Source organism: Pristiophorus japonicus, chromosome 11 (genome assembly GCF_044704955.1).
Source record: "Pristiophorus japonicus isolate sPriJap1 chromosome 11, sPriJap1.hap1, whole genome shotgun sequence".
NCBI lineage: Eukaryota > Metazoa > Chordata > Chondrichthyes > Pristiophoridae > Pristiophorus > Pristiophorus japonicus.
This window is the reverse complement of record NC_091987.1, coordinates 135344811-135363853: the sequence shown is the minus strand read 5'-3', so window position 1 is coordinate 135363853 and position 19043 is coordinate 135344811. Positions and strand designations below refer to the sequence as shown.

The window sequence follows — 19043 nt, the reverse complement described above, 5'->3', positions numbered from 1 at the left end:
TTTTTTTGCAGGTCTTCATACTTACCATTGGGGTTAGACCTGCCTTCACTTAGTGGTTCTTCTCCCTGCTGTCGCTGACTCCTGCCTGCACCAATATGGCAGCTCGGTGAGCAGGCGGTCACTTACGCGACTTGCTCGTCAGCGGGCAGTTCCCAGCGGCACTCCCCTCCCACCGGTGGGAGACCAAGAGGAATCTGTCACCGTGGGGAGACCACCCAAAAAACTCGCTGGCAGCCGGTGGTGAGGACAACAAGTTCGGGCCCTAAGATGCTTTAAATGGGAATTATTCCCATGGCCCTCCTCTGCACCCTTTCCAAAGCTTTGCAATTGTCATTGCATTTACGAGATACCAATTTACTCATCCATATGTTCATTGTAAATGTAATGTCTGTTATACCGCAAAGGTTTGTTTTTGTTTAATTATTGTTAACGGTATGTCTACCTCATTAAAGCAGTAATGAAGGTAAGTGACACAATACCATGGTAGAGGCTGACCCTGATCTGAGGCCCTTGTTCCTGATCTCTGACAATAGCTTGCATTGACAAAATGATCCTTGTCTGAGGGTTAAGTTGTGGAGCAAGTAGTGGTAAGTTCACACTGTAGTCTGGAGGGCCGGACGGTTCCATCAAATCTGGAACTGGCCGGTTAAGTCTTGCTAAAAAAATAACTTGTTTCAAAAAGCTGAATTAAACCAAACTCATCAAGCTCTCAGAAAGTTTGTTTAAAAGTGTCAACATCTGGGAATCCATCACTGTCTTCTCACAGTCCACATTACAGGTATCAACTAAAGTCGTTGTGGAAAACCATGTTCCCAGTGTAACTCCCTTTCAAAATGTTGTTTTAACCCAACTATAGTTATAGCCAGACAACACACTGTCCATCTCCGCTCTAGATCACCTGTAATATCAACACACAGCTCCTCCCCACTCTCGATCACCTGTAATATCAACACACAGCCCCTCCCCACTCTCCATCACCTGTAATATCAACACACAGCCCCTTCCCGCTCTCCATCACCTGTAATATCAACACACAGCCCCTCCCCACTCTCCATCACCTGTAATATCAACACACAGCCCCTTCCCGCTCTCCATCACCTGTAATATCAACGCACAGCCCCTTCCCGCTCTCCATCACCTGTAATATCAACACACAGCCCCTCCCCACTCTCCATCACCTGTAATATCAACACACAGCCCCTTCCCGCTCTCCATCACCTGTAATATCAACGCACAGCCCCTCCCCACTCTCCATCACCTGTAATATCAACACACAGCCCCTTCCCGCTCTCCATCACCTGTAATATCAACACACAGCCCCTCCCCGCTCTCCATCACCTGTAATATCAACACACAGCCCCTCCCCGGAGTCGACGACAGCTGGACAGACCACTGCCCAATCCGCTCCATCATCAACACCAATGCAGCGATGTCAACAAAAATAATGCCGCAGGAAAATTAACATAGAGGCACTTAAAGACCCTGTTAAGAAAGCTCTAGTCAGCCAGCGCCTCACTGCCAACCTAGCGACCTTCAATAATCCAGAGATGTTGAATGCCCACAGCGCCTGATCTGCCCTTAAGGTCTCCATAACCAGTGCTGCGAAGAGATGCTCGGTCACTCGACCAGGAAATCCCAAGACTGGTTCGACGAGAACGACCAGGGAATCCAGGAGCTAATTAGCCGCAAGTGTAAGGCATTTCTGAACATAAAATAGCAACCTAACACGAGAGCAACATAGCAGCTCTACAGATGGCTGAAGGCCGAGGTCCAACAAAAAACCCGTGATTTAAAAAACAGATGGTGGGTGGTCAAAGCACAGGAGATCCAGCAGTTAGCCGACAACTGCGATGTGCATGGATTCTTCAGCGTAGTCAAGACCACCTACAGCCCAAGCACCCAAAACCCTACCCTTCTGCTGGCCAAGAACAGTGAGTTACTTATCAAGGTCAGAGAGGCAGTCAGTGTCCGTTGGAAGGAGCATTTGACCGAGACTCTGTCTTTGGCGTGAGTGTCCTCAACTCCATCCCGCAGCATGCTACCCGCCACCATTTCTGCACAATCCCAGCCTGGCACGAAGTCGAAAAGGCCATCCATTAGCTAAAGAATAACAAGGCAACAGGAGCAGGTGGAATTCCCGCCGAAGCACTAAAGCATGACGGAGAAGCACTTTTGGCATGAATACATGAACTAATTTCACTTATCTGGAAGGAGGAGAGCATGCCTGGAGATCTTAGGGTCGCCGTAATCGTGACCATCTTCAAAAAAGGGGACAAGTTCGACTGCGGTAATTACAGAATCTCCTTGCTGTTGGCCACAGGGAAAATCATTACAAGAATCCTCCTCAATCGTCTTCTCCCTGTGGCTGAAGAGCTCCTCCCAGAGTCGTAATGCGAATTCCGTCCACTAAGGGGTACAACGTACATGATCTTCACGCGTGACAACTACAAGAGAAATGCAGGGATTAGCACCAACTCTTGTATCGGCCTTCTTTGACCTCACAAAGGCCTTTAACACTGTCAACCGTGAGGGATTATGGAGCATCCTCCTCCGTTTCGGCTGCCCCCAAAAGCTCCACGATGACATGCAAGCCGTGATCCTGACCAATGGATCCACCACAGACCCAATCCACATCCAGACCGGGGTCAAGCAAGGCTGCATCATCGCACCAATGCTCTTTTCGATCTTCCTTGCTGCAATGCTACATCTCACCCTGAGCAAGCTCCCCACCGGAGTGGAGCTAAATTATAGAACAGATGGGAGTCTGTTCAACCTCCGCTGCCTCCAGGCGAGATCCAAGGTCGTCCGATCCTCTGTCGTTGAACTGCAGTTTGCAGACAATGCCTGCGTCTGTGCACACTCGAAGGCCGAACTCCAAGCCATCGTCAACACCTTCACTGAGGAGTACAAGAGCATGGGCTTTATGCTAAACATCCGTAAGACAAAGGTCCTCTACCAACCTGACCCCGCCACACAGCACTGCCCCCCCGGGTCATCAAAATTCACGCCGATGCCTTGGACAACATGGACCATTTTCCATACCTCGGGAGCCTACTGTCAGCAAGAGCAGACATTGACGATGAGGTCCAACACCGCCTTCAGTGCGCCAGCGCAGCCTTCGGTCACCTGAGGAAGAGAGTGCTTGAAGACCAGGACCTCAAATCCAGCACCAATCTCATGGTCTACAGGGCAGTAGTGATACCCGTCCTCCTATATGGCTCAGAGACGTGGACTATATACAGCAGAATGCTCAAAATGCTGGAGAAGTACCACCAACGCTGCCTCTGCAAGATCCTGCAAATCCATTGGCAGGACAGACACACCAATGTCAGTGTTCTCGCTCAGGCCAACATCCCCAGCATCGAAGCATTGACCACGCTTGATTAGCTCCGTTAGGCGGGCCACATCATCCACATGCCCAACACGAGACTCCCAAAGCGAGCACTCTACGCGGAGCTTCGACAAAGCAAGCGAGCCTCAGGTGGGCAGAGGAAATGCTTCAAGAACACCCTCAAAGCCTCCTTGACAAAGTGTAACATCCCCACCGACTCCCGGGAATCCCTGACCCATGACTGCCCAAGGTGGTGGAAGAGTATCTGGGAGGGCACTGAGTATCTCGAGTCCCATCGCCGAGAACAAGCACAAACCAAGTGTAGACAGCAGAAGGAGCATGCATTAAACCCGGCTCCCCACCCACCCTTTCCTTCAACCACTGTCTGCCCCACCTGTGACAGAGAATGTAGGTCCCGCATTGAACTCCTCAGTTACCTGAGAACTTATTTTTAGAGTGAAAGCAAGTCATCCTCGACTCCGAGGGACTGCCTATGATGATGATGCTCTAAATCACCTGTAATATCAACACACAGTCCCTCCACACTCTCCATTACCTGTAATATCAACACACAGCCCCTCCCCACTCTCCATCACCTGTAATATCAACACACAGCCCCTCCCCACTCTCGATCACCTGTAATATCAAACACATAGCCCCTCCTCGCTCCAGATCACCTGTAATGTCGAAGCTCTATTGTCACAGGTAACCGGCATTGTACCCAACCCAATATGGGAAATGTTTTATCTGGACTAACTATTTTTTGATGCCTGAATTCCTCGCAGTAAAGTATTTCTCTCTTCAATAACAGGAAATCAGGAATGCGCATTGTGAAGAGCTGTTGGGAATTCGCCGTGAAGAGGAAATGGAAATGTCTGATGATGACAATGACGAAAGCCCATCGAAACGACCCAGAGTGGACGAGTCAGGTAAGGCTTTTCCAGCTATTTCCAGGAATCGGTCAGTAAGCTTCGTCTCAGTGGGAACGGCTTAAAACTATCATATTGAAAAGTAGCCAAATTTACTTGAGGTAATGCTATTGTTGTAGCAGCAACTAGGAAGTAAAGAACTGAACAATGGATTGACCCTTTGTGTGTTGTTAGTTAGTGAAGTGGAGATTAAATAATTAACCCCGACACAGTCTATTAGGAATCAAACACAAGTAGGTTTATTTTATGTACAAGGGAGAAACAGGCCCATAAGTCAGTCCCTACTGAACTCTCCGCACCCATTCTCACCAAACAAAGAACATACAAGGTTTTTATACAGTTACTCGGCCTATAATGGCCGGACATTCAATACATGAGACATACATTGATTTGAATGGACACAGCCCTTTGTCACTCAGGGCGAAGATGATTTCTATCCCGCCTATTCCTGGTACCTTTCCCCCCACTGTGTCTAAGGGTGTTTATCCAACTTTGGAATGTTATCTTACCACCCTGTGCCTGGCCCTGCTTTGACCTTTGCTTGTACTGGGTACCGTTTGGCTGATGTGTCGGTTTGAAACATACCATCCCTGTGTTATCTCTTGTGTTAGGACAGGAGGGAGCCGATGAGGCCTTGAGGCATAGTGCAGATGTACCTTCTTGTTTCTCCGGGCTTAGTTTGCAAAGGCTGCTTCTAAATACTGCACGTACACATGTTAACCCTTTATTCCATGTCTGATATGTCCAGTGTGACCCGTTGTCCCACCTTCAGTTGGTATGATTGGACTAGGATGAGGATGAGTGTGAGGGATGGTGAGTGAGATGGGGAAGTGATAATGTAGATAGAGAGGGATGGCTGGAGGTGCAGGGTCAGTTGGTGTGAGTAAGGATGTGCAGGAGTAGGGTAGGGAAGGCAGAGTGATGGGGATGTGATGAGTGGCACAGCAGGATGAGGTTGAGTGTGGCGTTGCAGTAACGTTTTGTGATCTACTGAGATCATTGAAATGTTTGTGCCACTGCAGCCAATGTGCAACCAGGCTGCGTTGATCTCCTGGGCAGGTCTCTTCCACCCATTGGAAGGGAAGAGAACCTCTCTGCATGTTATGACTCCCTCCATAAGCATATGGAGGGAGTGATGGGAGAGCCTGGGTGCAGCCGTGCCTCTCTGTGCGGTGTTTGCAGCACCTCAATACTTCAGAACACTGACAGCACAACTGTCAAAATCAATATGGACGTGGTCCCTTTAAGAAAACTGGCTGGTGACGTGTCATCAAATGACATCATGAGACCCACTTCCTTCAACTGTCCTGGGAAATGCACTGGGCGGGCTTAACAAATTCAATCAACGAAAAATCATTTCTACACAGCGGGCTGGAGCCAGCAGCGAGGTCGGGACCCGCGCCCTACTCCGGCCGCACTGAACCCACCGAGGTAGGCGAAACCGCGGCCATAGTTACTGAACACAGGCTTTGAATATCCTTTGGCCATGATCACCCCCCCCACACCCCATACCAGTGCTGACCCACCACCCCCTTCCCCCCCGCCCCGTCAAGTGCTGACAATGTTCCTATCAGCCCCCTGAGCAAGGGGGCCAATCTGTGTTACTTTGAGAAAAGAATGTTTGAGAGTCCAGGCCACTTGTCGAGCCTTGACCCTGCCGGTGGGTCCCACATACACCCTCGTGCCCCCAATCAGTCAGTGTCCCGGGAGCCAGGCCCCGCCTGAGGTGCATGAGCGAGAGCTCCTGACCGAGGGGAGTCGCTGTCCTTGCACCCCCACCCCTCTCCCCCCGCCTCTTCCCTTGCTGGTCAGTCACCATGTGATGGTGCAATGGAATCTACATGGTACCGGAGAAACTCCTGGCCTGACGGAGACCCAGAATAACCGGTTATAAGCGGCCAGGAGTGGAATGCCCTATTTGTGTTCCTCTGTTCCTGGAATGCTCAGGACTGCGTTCTTTAGCGGTGATATTAGTACATTATTCTAGATTGAAAGAATGACTAGGTAAGTACTAATGGTATTGGTTTGCTGCTTACAGCATCTGTATAAACAGCTGTGGACTCGCTCAAACCCGATCATTAGCTGCCCTTGTACAACACAAACTAAGCAGCCCCTCACTATCTGCAGCATGCCAGGAAGACAGACCATAATATTCTGAGAAATCAGTGACAAATGAAACAAGGAGACTTTGATACCTTGTGATAGTTATTGATTCCCTTTGCTCATTCTCCTGCAGTGCTTGAGACTTTGACGCCAGAATGTGATGTTGTGTTTAAAATGTGACTGGTTCCTCAATGTAATCATGTTGGAAAATGCTCAGGCCTCATTCAAGTGAACGACTCGGTTTATATTCTTATAATGCCTAGAAGTATTAGAATTTATTACTTTACAAGATATGAGATGTGCAGCCTCGTGGGAAACATTAACTTCTTGTTATCGGGCGGAATCACGCGATAATTAGAGACTGCTGTTGCATTCCTGTGCACTGTTTTGCAAATAATGTCGAAAGCCCTGTTCTTTGAGTTTTCTTCTGTTTTGTCCTCTCCGAATAAACTGTATATGAAATTGTCTTCTCCATTTTGCATCCTTCGCACACTGCAGGAGCCTACGCCTTGCCCCATTGGTTCGAGGGAGTCACATGCTCAACACTGCAGGAGTTGATGTCATAAGCGTGACTGTTGCCCTGTGATTGGCTGTTCCTGCCGTCTATAAAAGGGAAGCAGCATGGCCTCCACTAACTGTGGCCTCAGCCAATGTGTCTCCTGTCATGTATTCAACCAGCATTGTAACCCATGTATAATCTGACCTAAGTTGTACACTGTGAGAACAATGACCACTAGGTGGTGAACTTGTGGGAGACACTCCTAACCTGGACCTTCAGGTATAAAAGGGGAAGCTCCACTCACTTTCATCACTTGAGTGCTTAGGAATAAAGGACAGGTCACAGACTGACTTTCTCTCAAGCATGGGCCGCATGTGCATTTATACTGTACAGTAAGGACGTATCAATGGCGACGAGAAACTGAAATTTAAACCACGCGAGCATGGCCACTAGCAGAACAGACAAGAGGTACTGTGTTAAGGAATGGGTGGGACAGAGATTCAACATTGTTAAAGTAGCACACAGTTCGGCAGGCAGACAAGGGCAATCGGGCATGCCCCAACATGTAGTCGAACCCAGTGGGGGAGTTTGACAGAGATAATGGCAAGTTGAATGGCGATTCACGCCATTACAAGGAACAATGCGGCCAGTAATGAGGCCATCAACACCTGTTAATGGCGCACTCAAGGACAGTCACAGGGGCAGTCAGGGACGATCGACTGGCAAGGGACCTTTTGTTTCCAACAACAGGTCATGTTGGAGGCTTGGAGGAATACACTCAGCCAGAGTTTGCAGAGATGAGCAAAATACCTGCAGAAATTGCAGAAATGAGGGGAAATCGCTGGAAGCTGAAGTTCAGCAAGTTCATGTGGAGCACGTATACAGTTCATACACCAGGACGCCACCGATATTGATGAAAGTGCTCCTCAATGGCATCCCAGTATCAATGGAGTTAGACACGGGGGCTAGCCAGTCCCTGATGGGTATCAAACAGTTCGAAAAATTGTGAGCGTCCAAGGCCAGGAGGCCAAAATTATCGCCGATTGACGCACAGCTACGGACATACATAAAGGAAATCATTCCGGTGCTAGGCAGCGCCACGGTAGTCGTGACCCACAAAGATTCGGAGAACAGGTTGCCACTCTGGGTTGTCCCGGGGGTTGGTCCCGCACTATGGGGAGGAGTTGGCTTGTTTTCATGTACTGGAAATGGGACGATGTCAATGCAATTTTCTCTGGAGCGAGTATCATGCTCACAGATCCAGGACAAATTTGACTCATTATTTCAACCCGCCATTGGCACTTTCATGGGGGCCAAGGTAGTGATTCACATAAACACGATCGCCAGGCCAGTACACCACAAGGCCAGAGCGGTGCCATACGTGATGCGGGGAAAGATAGAACACGAATTGAACCGCCTGCTGAGGGAAGGCATCATCTCGCCAGTCGAATTCAGTGACTGGGCGAGCCCAATTGTGCCAGTGCTCAAGGCGGATGGGTCGGTCAGGATATGTGGTGATTACAAGGCCACCATCAATCGGGTGTCACTCCAAGACGAGTACCTGCTACCGAGAGCGGAGGACCTCTTTGCGACGCGATCCGGTGGCAAACTTTTTTCAAAATTGGACCTGACCTCAGCTTACATGACCCAGGAGCTGACCACCATCACGACACACAAGGGGTTATTTGAGTACAACAGATGTCCGTTTGGGATTCGCTCGGCCGCCGCGATCTTCCAATGAAATATGGAAAGCCTCCTCAAGTCGATTCCAGGGACGGTGGTTTTTCAGGACGACATCCTCATCATGGGTTACGATACTGAAGAACACCTCCATAACCGGGAGGAGGTGCTACGCAGACTGGACCGGGTAGGGCTGCGACTGAAAAAAGCGAAGTGCATCTTCCGAGCTCCAGAGGTAGAAAGACTGCTTCACGCAAAGGGTGGTAGACGTGTGGAACTGTCCCACAAAAAGCAGTAGATGCCAGCTCAATTAATCATTGTAAATCTATCTGCCAGCGATATTCTGATATTCCGATGTGTCTGATATTCCTTTCCATTGAAATCGGCGCTCTCCGGGAAGGTAAATGTCACCCTCCTCGTTACAGAGGCTTCCCCTTTCCTGAAATGTAAAACTTCAGAATGCTCCTGCGGTGTTTGGAGAATGAAGAAGAAAGATAAATTATCTACCGTGATAAGATGTTCTTCATTCTTCAAATAGAAGCATTTTCTACACGCGTGCTGCTTCCCAGCAGGCTCTGGGTCTCGTTGTACCACTCAGTTGGATTACTATAGAAAACAAGAGCAGAGAGATCATGCTTGAACTCTATAAAACACTGGTTAGGCCACAGCCAGAGTATGGCGTGCAGTTCTGGTCACCACATTACAGGAAAGAAGTGATTGCACTAGAGAGGGTACAGAGGAGATTTACAAGGATGTTGCCTGGAGTGGAGAATTTTAATTTTAGCTATGAGGAAAGATTGGCTAGGCTGGGTTTGTTTTCTTTGGAAAACAGGAGGCTGAGGGGAGACCTATATGAGGTGCATAAAATTATGAGGGGCCTAGATCGAGTGGATAGTAAGGAGCTATTTCCCTTAGCAGAGGGGCAATAACCAGGGGGCATAGATTTAAAGTAATTGGTCGGAGGTAGAGAGGGGCTTTGAGGAGGACTGTTTCCATCCAGAGGGTGGTGGGGGTCTGGAACTCACTGCCTGAAAGGTTGGTAGAGGCAGAAACCCCCATCACATTTAAAAAGTACTTGGTTGTACTCTTGAAGTGCTGTAACCTACAAGGCTACAGACCAAGAGCTGTAAAGTGGGATTAGGCTGGATAGCTCTTTGTCGTCTAGCACGGACACGATGGGCCGAATGGCCTCCTTCTGTGTTGTAAATTCCTCTGATTCTCTCGTGCAAGCTCAATCAGATACGCTACCCGCCTTTCACAGAGGGCAAGGACAACCAGTCACGCCAACAGTCACACTACAGCATCACCGTCTCCAGTGTCGAGCAGGTGACTTCCCAGGACTAATAGGACAACAGGCAGAGTGCTATGGTGTATGGAGAATGTAACCACTCGAAATAAGGAAGGGGGTCTGAACAAGGTAGGTGATCTATCATTGCATGAACGGTATTGCTGGGTCATTACCGATATTTCAGGCCTATTGTGTTAAAAGTAACCGCCTTGACAATGCAGCAAAATCTTCCTGTTCACTCTATATAGACTCTTTGTAAGTTGGATGTGTAATTGCACCGAGCAGACACAAGAAAAGCAGTTATTAAGGGAGTTTCTGCACAAGGGGATACACTTGATAATATACAATATGCACCAGATTGTCAGATTGAAGAGATTAACTGCAGACGTGCTGCAGTCAACTGTACCACAATATCACAGGGATATTACTGAAAGCTCCGATCAACCACTTCACAACAAAGAAAAGCTTTCATTTTACTCACAGTTGAAGTTGCTTAACCAGCTGATTATAGCCATTCCTTATATGAAATCTACAGTCAGTGTGTGTATTAAATCTACACTCAGTGTGTGTATTAAATCTACAGACCGTTAGTGTATTAAATCGACAGTCAGTGTGTGTATGAAATCTACAGTCGGTCCGTGTATTAAATCTACAGTCGGCCTGTGTATTAAATCTACAGTCAGTCCGTGTATTAAATCGACAGTCAGTCCATATGTTACATCGACAGTCAGTGTGTGTATTAAATCTACAGTCAGTCCTTGTATTAAATCTACAGTCAGTGTGCGTATTAAATCTACAGTCAGTCAGTGTATTAAATCTACAGTCAGTGTGTGTAATAAATGTACAGTCAGTGTGTGTATTAAATCTACAGTCAGTGTGCGTATTAAATCTACAGTCAGTCCTTGTATTTAATCCACAGTCAGTGCTTGCATTAAATCTACAGTCAGTGCGTGTATTAAATCCACAGTCAGTCCGTATATTACATTGACAGTCAGTCTGTGTATTAAATCGACAGTCAGTGTGTGTATTAAATCGACAGTCAGTGTGTGTTTTAAATCTACAGTTAGTGTGTGTTTTAAATCTACATTCAGTCCTTGTATTAAATCTACAGTCAGTGTGTGTATTAAATCTACAGTCAGTCCGTGTATTAAATCTACAGTCAGTCAGTGTATTAATCTACAGTCAGTGTGTGTAATAAATCTACAGTCAGTGTGTGTATTAAATCTGCAGTCAGTCCGTGTTTTAAATCTATAGTCAGTGTGTGCATTAAATCTACAGTCAGTGTGTGTATTAAATCTACAGTCAGTCCTTGTATTTAATCAACAGTCAGTGCGTTTATTAAATCTACAGTCAGTGCGTGTATTAAATCCACAGTCAGTGCGTGTATTAAATCCACAGTCAGTCAGTGTGTGTATTAAATCTACAGTCAGTGTGTGTTTTAAATCTACAGTCAGTCCATGTATTAAATCTACAGTCAGTGTGTGTATTAAATCAACAGTCAGTCCGTGTATTAAATCTACAGTCAGTGTGTGTATTAAATCTACAGTCAGTTCGTGTATTAAATCTACAGTCAGTGTGGCCATTAAATCTACAGTCAGTGTGTGTATTAAATCTACAGTCAGTCCTTCAATTAAATCTATAGTCAGAGTTTGTATTAAATCTACAGTCAGTCCGTGTATTAAATCTACAGTGAGTCCTTGTATTTAATCCACAATCAGTGTCTGTATTAAATCTATAGTCAGTTCATGCATTAAATCTACAGTCAGTTCGTGTATTAAATCTACAGTCAGTGTGTGTATTAAATCTACAGTCAGTCCGTGTATTAAATCTACAGTCAGTGTGTGTATTAAATCTACAGTCAGTCTGTGTATTAAATCTACATTTAGTCCGTGTATTAAATCTACAGTCAGTTTGTGTATTAAATCTACAGTCAGTGTGTGTATTAAATCTACAGTCAGTGTGTGTATTAAAACTACAGTCAGTCCGTGGATTAAATCTACAGTCAGTCCGTGTATTAAATCTACAGTCAGTCCGTGTATTAAATCTACAGTCAATGTGTGTATTAAATCTAATGTCAGTCCATCTATTAAGTCTACAGTAAGTCCGTGTATTAAATCTATAGTCAGTATGCGCATTAAATCTACACTCAGTCCGTGGATTAAATCTACAGTCGTTCCGTGTATTAAATCTACAGTCAGTCCGTGTATTAAATATATAGTCATTGTTTGTATTAAATCTGCAGTCAGTCTGTATATTAAATCTACAGTCAGTGTGTGTATTAAATCTACATTCAGTGTGTATATTAAATCTATAGTCAGTGTATGTATTAAATCTATAGTCAGTGTGTGTATTAAATCGACAGTCAGTCCGTGTATTAAATCTACAGTCAGAGTGTGTATTAAATCTAGAGTCAGTTTGTGTATTAAATCTAGTCAGTGCATGCATTAACTCGAAAGTCAGTGTGTGTATTAAATCTTTGTCAGTGTTTGTATTAACTCTGCAGTCAGTCCGTGTATTACATCTACAGTAAGCGTGTGTCTTAAATCTACAGTCACTGTGTGTATTAAATCTACAGTCAGTGTGTGTATTAAATCTATAGTCAGTGTGTGTATTAAATCTACAGTCAGTCCGTGGATTAAATCTACAGTCAGTCCGTGTATTAAATCTACAGTCAGTCCGTGTATTAAATCTACAGTCAAGGTGTGTATTAAATCTAATGTCAGTCCATCTATTAAGTCTACAGTAAGTCCGTGTATTAAATCTACAGTCAGTGTGCGCATTAAATCTACACTCAGTCCGTGGATTAAATCTACAGTCGGTCCGTGTATTAAATCTACAGTCAGTCTGTGTATTAAATATATAGTCATTGTTTGTATTAAATCTGCAGTCAGTCTGTATATTAAATCTACAGTCAGTGTGTGTATTAAATCTACATTCAGTGTGTATATTAAATCTACAGTCAGTGCGTTTATTAAATCTACAGTCAGTTCGTGTATTAAATCTACAGTCAGTGTGGCCATTAAATCTACAGTCAGTCCGTGTATTAAATCGACAGTCAGTCCGTGTATTAAATCTACAGTCAGTGTGTGTATTAAATCTATAATCAGTTTGTGTATAAAATCTACAGTCAGTGCATGTATTAAATCTACAGTCAGTGTGTGTATTAAATCTACAGTCAGTGTGTGTATTAAATCTATAGTCAGTGCGTTTATTAAATCTGCAGTCAGTCCATGTATTAAATCTCAGTCAGTGTGTGTATTAAATCTAATGTCAGTCCATGTATTAAGTCTACAGTATGTCCGTGTATTAAATCTACAGTTAGTGTGTGCAATAAATCTACACTCAGTCCGTGGATTAAATCTACAGACAGTCCGTGAATTAAATCGACAATCAGTGTGTGTATTAAATCTACAGTCAGTTCATGTATTATATCTACAGTCAGTCCGTGTATTAAATCTACAGTCAGTGTGTAGGTATTAAATCTACTGTCAGTGTGTGCACTAAATCTACAGTCAGTCCGTATATTATATCTACAGTCAGTCCCAGTATTAAATTTACAGTCAGTGTGTGTATTAAATCAACAGTCAGTGTGTGTATTAAATATACAGTCAGTGTGTGTATTAAATCTACATTTAGTCCGTGTATTAAATCTACAGTCAATCCCTGTATTAAATCTATATCCAGTGTGTGTATTAAATCTAGTCAGTGTTTGTATTAAATCTACAGTCAGTCCATGTATTAAGTCTACAGTCAGTGTGTGTATTAAATCTAGAGTCAGTCCAAGTATTAAATCTACAGTCAGTGAGTGTATTAAATCTATAGTCAGTCCATGTATTAAATCTACAGTCAGTGCATGTATTAAATCTACAGTCAGTCCGTGTATTAAATCTACAGTCAGCGTGTGTATTAAATCTGCAGTCAGTGTGTGTATTAAAAGTATAGTCAGTCCGTGTATTAAATCTGTAGTCAGTGTGTATATTAAATCCACAGTCAGTCCATGTATTAAATCTACAGTCAGTGTGTATATTAAATCTACAATCAGTGTGTGTATTAAATCTACAGTCAGTGGATTTATTAAATCCACAGTCAGCCCGTGTATTAAATCTACAGTCAGTGCGTGTATTAAATCTACAGTCTGTGTGTGTGTACTAAATCTACAGTCAGTGTGTCATTAAATCTACAGTCAATCCGTATATTATATCTACAGTCAATCCCTGTACTAAATCTATATCCAGTGTGTGTATTAAATCTATAGTCAGTCCGTGTATTAAATCTACAGTCAGTCCGTGTATTAAATCTACAGTCAGTGTTTGTATTAAATCTACAGTCAGTCCATGTATTAAGTCTACAGTCAGTGTGTGTATTAAATCTAGAGTCAATCCAAGTATTAAATCTACAGTCAGTGTGTGTATTAAATCTACAGTCAGTCCGAGTATTAAATCTACAGTCAGCGTGTGTATTAAATCTGCAGTCAGTGTGTGTATTAAATCTACAATCAGTCCGTGAATTAAATCTACAGTCAGTGTGTGTATTAAATCTACCGTCAGTATCTGTATTAAATCTACAGTAAGTGTGTGTATTAAAAGTATAGTCAGTCCGTGTATTAAATCTGTAGTCAGTGTGTATATTAAATCTACAGTCAGTCCATGTATTAAATCTACAGTCAGTGTGTGTATTAAATCTACAGTCAGTGTGTGTATTAAATCTACAGTCAGTCCGTGTATTAAATCTACAGTCAGAGTTTGTATTAAATCTACAGTCAGTCCGTGTATTAAATCTACAGTGAGTCCTTGTATTTAATCCACAATCAGTGTCTGTATTAAATCTATAGTCAGTTCATGTATTAAATCTACAGTCAGTTCGTGTATTAAATCTACAGTCAGTGTGTGTATTAAATCTACAGTCAGTCCGTGTATTAAATCTACAGTCAGTGTGTGTATTAAATCTACAGTCAGTCTGTGTATTAAATCTACATTTAGTCCGTGTATTAAATCTACAGTCAGTGTGTGTATTAAATCTACAATCAGTGTGTGTATTAAATCTACAGTTAGTGTGTTTATTAAATCCACAGTCAGCCCGTGTATTAAATCTAGTCAGTGCGTGTATTAAAACTACAGTCTCTGTGTGTACACTAAATCTACAGTCAATGTGTGTAATAAATCTACAGTCATTCCGTGTATTAAATCTACAGTCAGTGCGCGTATTAAATCTACAGTCATTCCATGTATTCAATCTACAATCAGTCCGTGTATTAAATCTACAGTCAGTCCGTGTATTAAATCTACAGTCAGTGTGTGTATTAAATCTACAGACAGTGTATGTATTAAATCTATAGTCAGTTCGTGTATTAAATCTACATTCAGTCCGTGTATTAAATCTACAGTCAGTTCGTGTATTAAATCTGCAGTCAGTGTGTGTATTAAATCTACAGTCAGTCTCTGTATTAAATCTAGAGTCAGTGTGTGTATTAAATCTACAGTCAGTCCGTGTATTAAATCTATAGTCAGTGTTGGTATTAAATACTCAGTCAGTCCGTGTATTAAATCTACAATCAGTGTGTGTATTAAATCTACAGTCAGTCCGTGTATTAAATCTAGTCAGTGAGTGTATTACATCTACAGTCATTCCGTGTATTAAATCTACAGTCAGTCCGTGTAGTAAATCTACAGTCAGTCCTTGTGTTAAGTCTACAGTCAGTGTGTGTGTTAAATATACATTTGGTGCGTGTATTAAATCTAAAGTCAGTATGTGTATTAAATCTACAGTCAGTGTGTGTATTAAATCTACAGTTAGTGTGTGTATTAAATCGAAAGTCAGTCCGTGTATTAAATCTACAGTCAGTATGTGTATTAAATCTATAGTCAGTGTGTGTATTAAAACTACAGTCAGTCCGTGTATTAAATCTACAGTCAGTGTGTGCATTAAATCTACAGTCAGTGCGTTTATTAAATCTACAGTCAGTTCGTGTATTAAATCTACAGTCAGTGTGGCCATTAAATCTACAGTCAGTCCGTGTATTAAATCGACAGTCAGTCCGTGTATTAAATCTACAGTCAGTGTGTGTATTAAATCTATAATCAGTTTGTGTATAAAATCTACAGTCAGTGCATGTATTAACTCTACAGTCATTGTGTGTATTAAATCTATAGTCATTGTGTGTATTAAAACTACAGTCAGTGTGTGTATTAAATCGACAGTCAGTCCGTGTATTAAATCTACAGTCAGTGTGTGTATTAAATCTATAATCAGTTTGTGTATAAAATCTACAGTCAGTGCATGTATTAACTCTACAGTCAGTGTGTGTATTAAATCTATAGTCATTGTGTGTATTAAAACTACAGTCAGTCCGTCTATTAAACCTACAATCAGTGTGTGTATTAAATCTACAGTCAGTTCATGAATTAAATCTACCGTCACTGTGTGTATTGAATCTACAGTCAGTGTGTGTATTAAATCTATGGTCAGTGTGTGTATTAAATCTGCAGTCAGTCCGTGTATTACATCTACAGTAAGCGTGTGTCTTAAATCTACAGTCAGTCCGTGTATTAAATCTACAGTCAGTCATTGTATTAAATCTGCAGTCAGTTCGTGTATTAAATCTACAGTCAGTGTGTGTATTAAATCTACAGTCAGTGCCTTTATTAAATCTAGAGTCAGTCCATGTATTAAATCTACAGTCAGTGTGTGTATTAAATCTCCAGTCAGTCCGTGTATTAAATCTACAGTCAGTGTGTGTATTAAATCTACAGTCAGTCCGTGTATTAAACCGACAGTCAGTGTGTGCGTTAAATCTACAGTCAGTGTGTGCATTAAATTTACAGTCAGTCCGTGCATTAAATGTAAAGTCAGTCCATGGATTAAATCTACAGTCAATCCGTGTATTAAATCTACAGTCAGTCCGTATATTACATCTGCAGTCAGTGTGTATATTAAATCTACAGTCGTGTGTGTGTATTAAATCTACAGTCAGTGTATGTATTAAATCTATAGTCAATTTGTGTATTAAATCTCAAGTCAGTGTATGTATTAAAACTACATCAGTCCATGTATTAAATCTACAGTCAGTGTGTATACTAAATCTACAGTCAGTGCATTTATTAAATCTACAGTCAGTGTGTGTATTAAATCTACAGTCAGTGTGTGTATTGAATCTACAGTCAGTGTGTGTATTAAATCTACAGTCAGTGTGTGTATTAAATCTACAGTCAGTTCGTGTTTTAAATCTATAGTCAATTTGTGTATTAAATCTCAAGTCAGTCCGTGTATTAAATCTAAAGTCAGTGTGTGTATTAAAACTACATCAGTCCGTGTATTAAATCTACAGTCAGTGTGTATACTAAATCTACAGTCAGTGCGTTTATTAAATCTACAGTCAGTCCGTGTATTAAATCTAGTCAGTCCGTGTATTTAATCTAGTCATGTGTGTATTAAATCTACACTCAGTGTGTGTATTAAATCTACAGTCAGTCCGTGTATTAAATCTACAGTCAGTCCGTGTATTAAATCTACAGTCAGTGTATGTATTAAATCTATAGTCAATTCGTGTATTAATTCGCAAGTCAGTCCGTGTATTAAATCTAAAGTCAGTGTGTGTATTAAAACTACATTCAGTCCTTGTATTAGATCTATAGTCAATGTGTGTCTTAAAACTATAGTCAGTCCGTGTATTAAATGTACAGTCAGTATTTGTATTAAATCTATAGTCAGTTCGTGCATTAAATCTACATTCAGTCCGTGTATTAAATCTACAGTCAGTGTGTGTATTGAATCTACAGTCAGTGTGTGTATTGAATCTACAGTCAGTGTGTGCATTAAATCTACAGTCAGTGTGTGTATTAAATCTACAGTCAGTCCGTGTTTGAAATCTACAGTCAGTGTGTATATTAAATCTACAGTCAGTGTGTGCATTAAATCTACAGTCAGTGTGTGCATTAAATCTACAATCAGTGTGTGTATTAAATCTACAGTCAGTGCGTTTATTAAATCTACAGTCAGTCCGTGTATTAATCTAGTCAGTCCGTGTATTTAATCTGCAGTCATGTGTGTATTAAATCTACAGTCAGTGTGTGTATTAAATCTCCAGTCAGTCCGTTTATTAAATCTGCAGTCAGTGTATGTATTAAATCTACAGTCAATTCGTGTATTAAATCTCAAGTCAGTCCGTGTATTAAATCTAAAGTCAGTGTGTGTATTAAAACTACATTCAGTCCTTGTATTCGATCTACAGTCAATGTGTGTCTTAAAACTATAGTCAGTCCGTGTATTAAATGTACAGTAAGTCCATGTATTAAATCGACAGTTAGTGTGTGCATTAAATCTACAGTCAGTCCGTGTATTAAATATATAGTCAGTGTTTGTATTCAATCTAAAATCAGTCCAAGTATTAAATCTACAGTCAGTCCAAGTATTAAATCTACAGTCAGTGTGTGTATTAAATCTACAGTCAGTCCGTGTATTAAATCTACAGTCAGTCCATGTATTAAATTTACAGTCAGTCCATGTATTAAATCTACAGTCAGTCCGTATATTAAATCTAAAGTCATTGTGTGTATTAAATCTACAGTCAGTCTAAGTATTTAATCTACAGTCAGTGTGTGTATTGAATCTACAGTCAGTCCATGTATTAAATCTACAGTCAATGTGTCTATTAAATCAACAGTCAGTCCGTGTATTAAATCCACAGTCAGTGTGTGTATTAAATCTACAGTCAGTCCGTTTATTAAATCTACAGTCAGTGTGTGTATTAAATCAACAGTCAGTCCAAGTATTAAATCTACAGTCAGTGTGTGTATTAAATCTACAGTCAGTCCCTGTATTAAATCTACAGTCAGTGTGTATATTAAATCTACATTAAGTCCATGTATGAAATCTACAGTCAGTCTGTGCATTCAATCTATCGTCAGTATTTGTATTTAATATACAGTCAATCCGTGTATTAAATCTACAGTCAGTGTGTGTATTAAATCCACAGTCAGTGTGTGTATTAAGACTACAGTCAGTCTGTGTATTAAATCTACAGTCAGTCATTGTATTAAATCTGCAGTCACTTTGTGTATTAAATCTACAGTCGGTGTGTGTATTAAATCTACAGTCAGTGTGTGTATTAATTCTATAGTCAGTCCGTGTATTAAACCTACAGGCAGTGTGTGCGTTAAACTACAGTCAGTGTGTGTATTAAATCTCCAGTCAGTCCATGTATTAAATCTACAGTCA

At 42.0% G+C, this 19043-nt stretch overlaps 1 protein-coding gene across 1 annotated transcript in view; it reads left to right on the top strand.

Moving 5' to 3' along the window:
- The window catches only part of LOC139276310 (ecto-NOX disulfide-thiol exchanger 1-like), a 493766-nt gene that overhangs the window by 66023 nt on the left and 408700 nt on the right, over positions 1-19043 (top strand). Inside the window, exon 7 of the mRNA XM_070894110.1 lies at positions 4143-4260. Coding sequence (XP_070750211.1) covers positions 4143-4260 — 118 coding nt within the window. The remainder of the gene's footprint in view (positions 1-4142; positions 4261-19043) is intronic.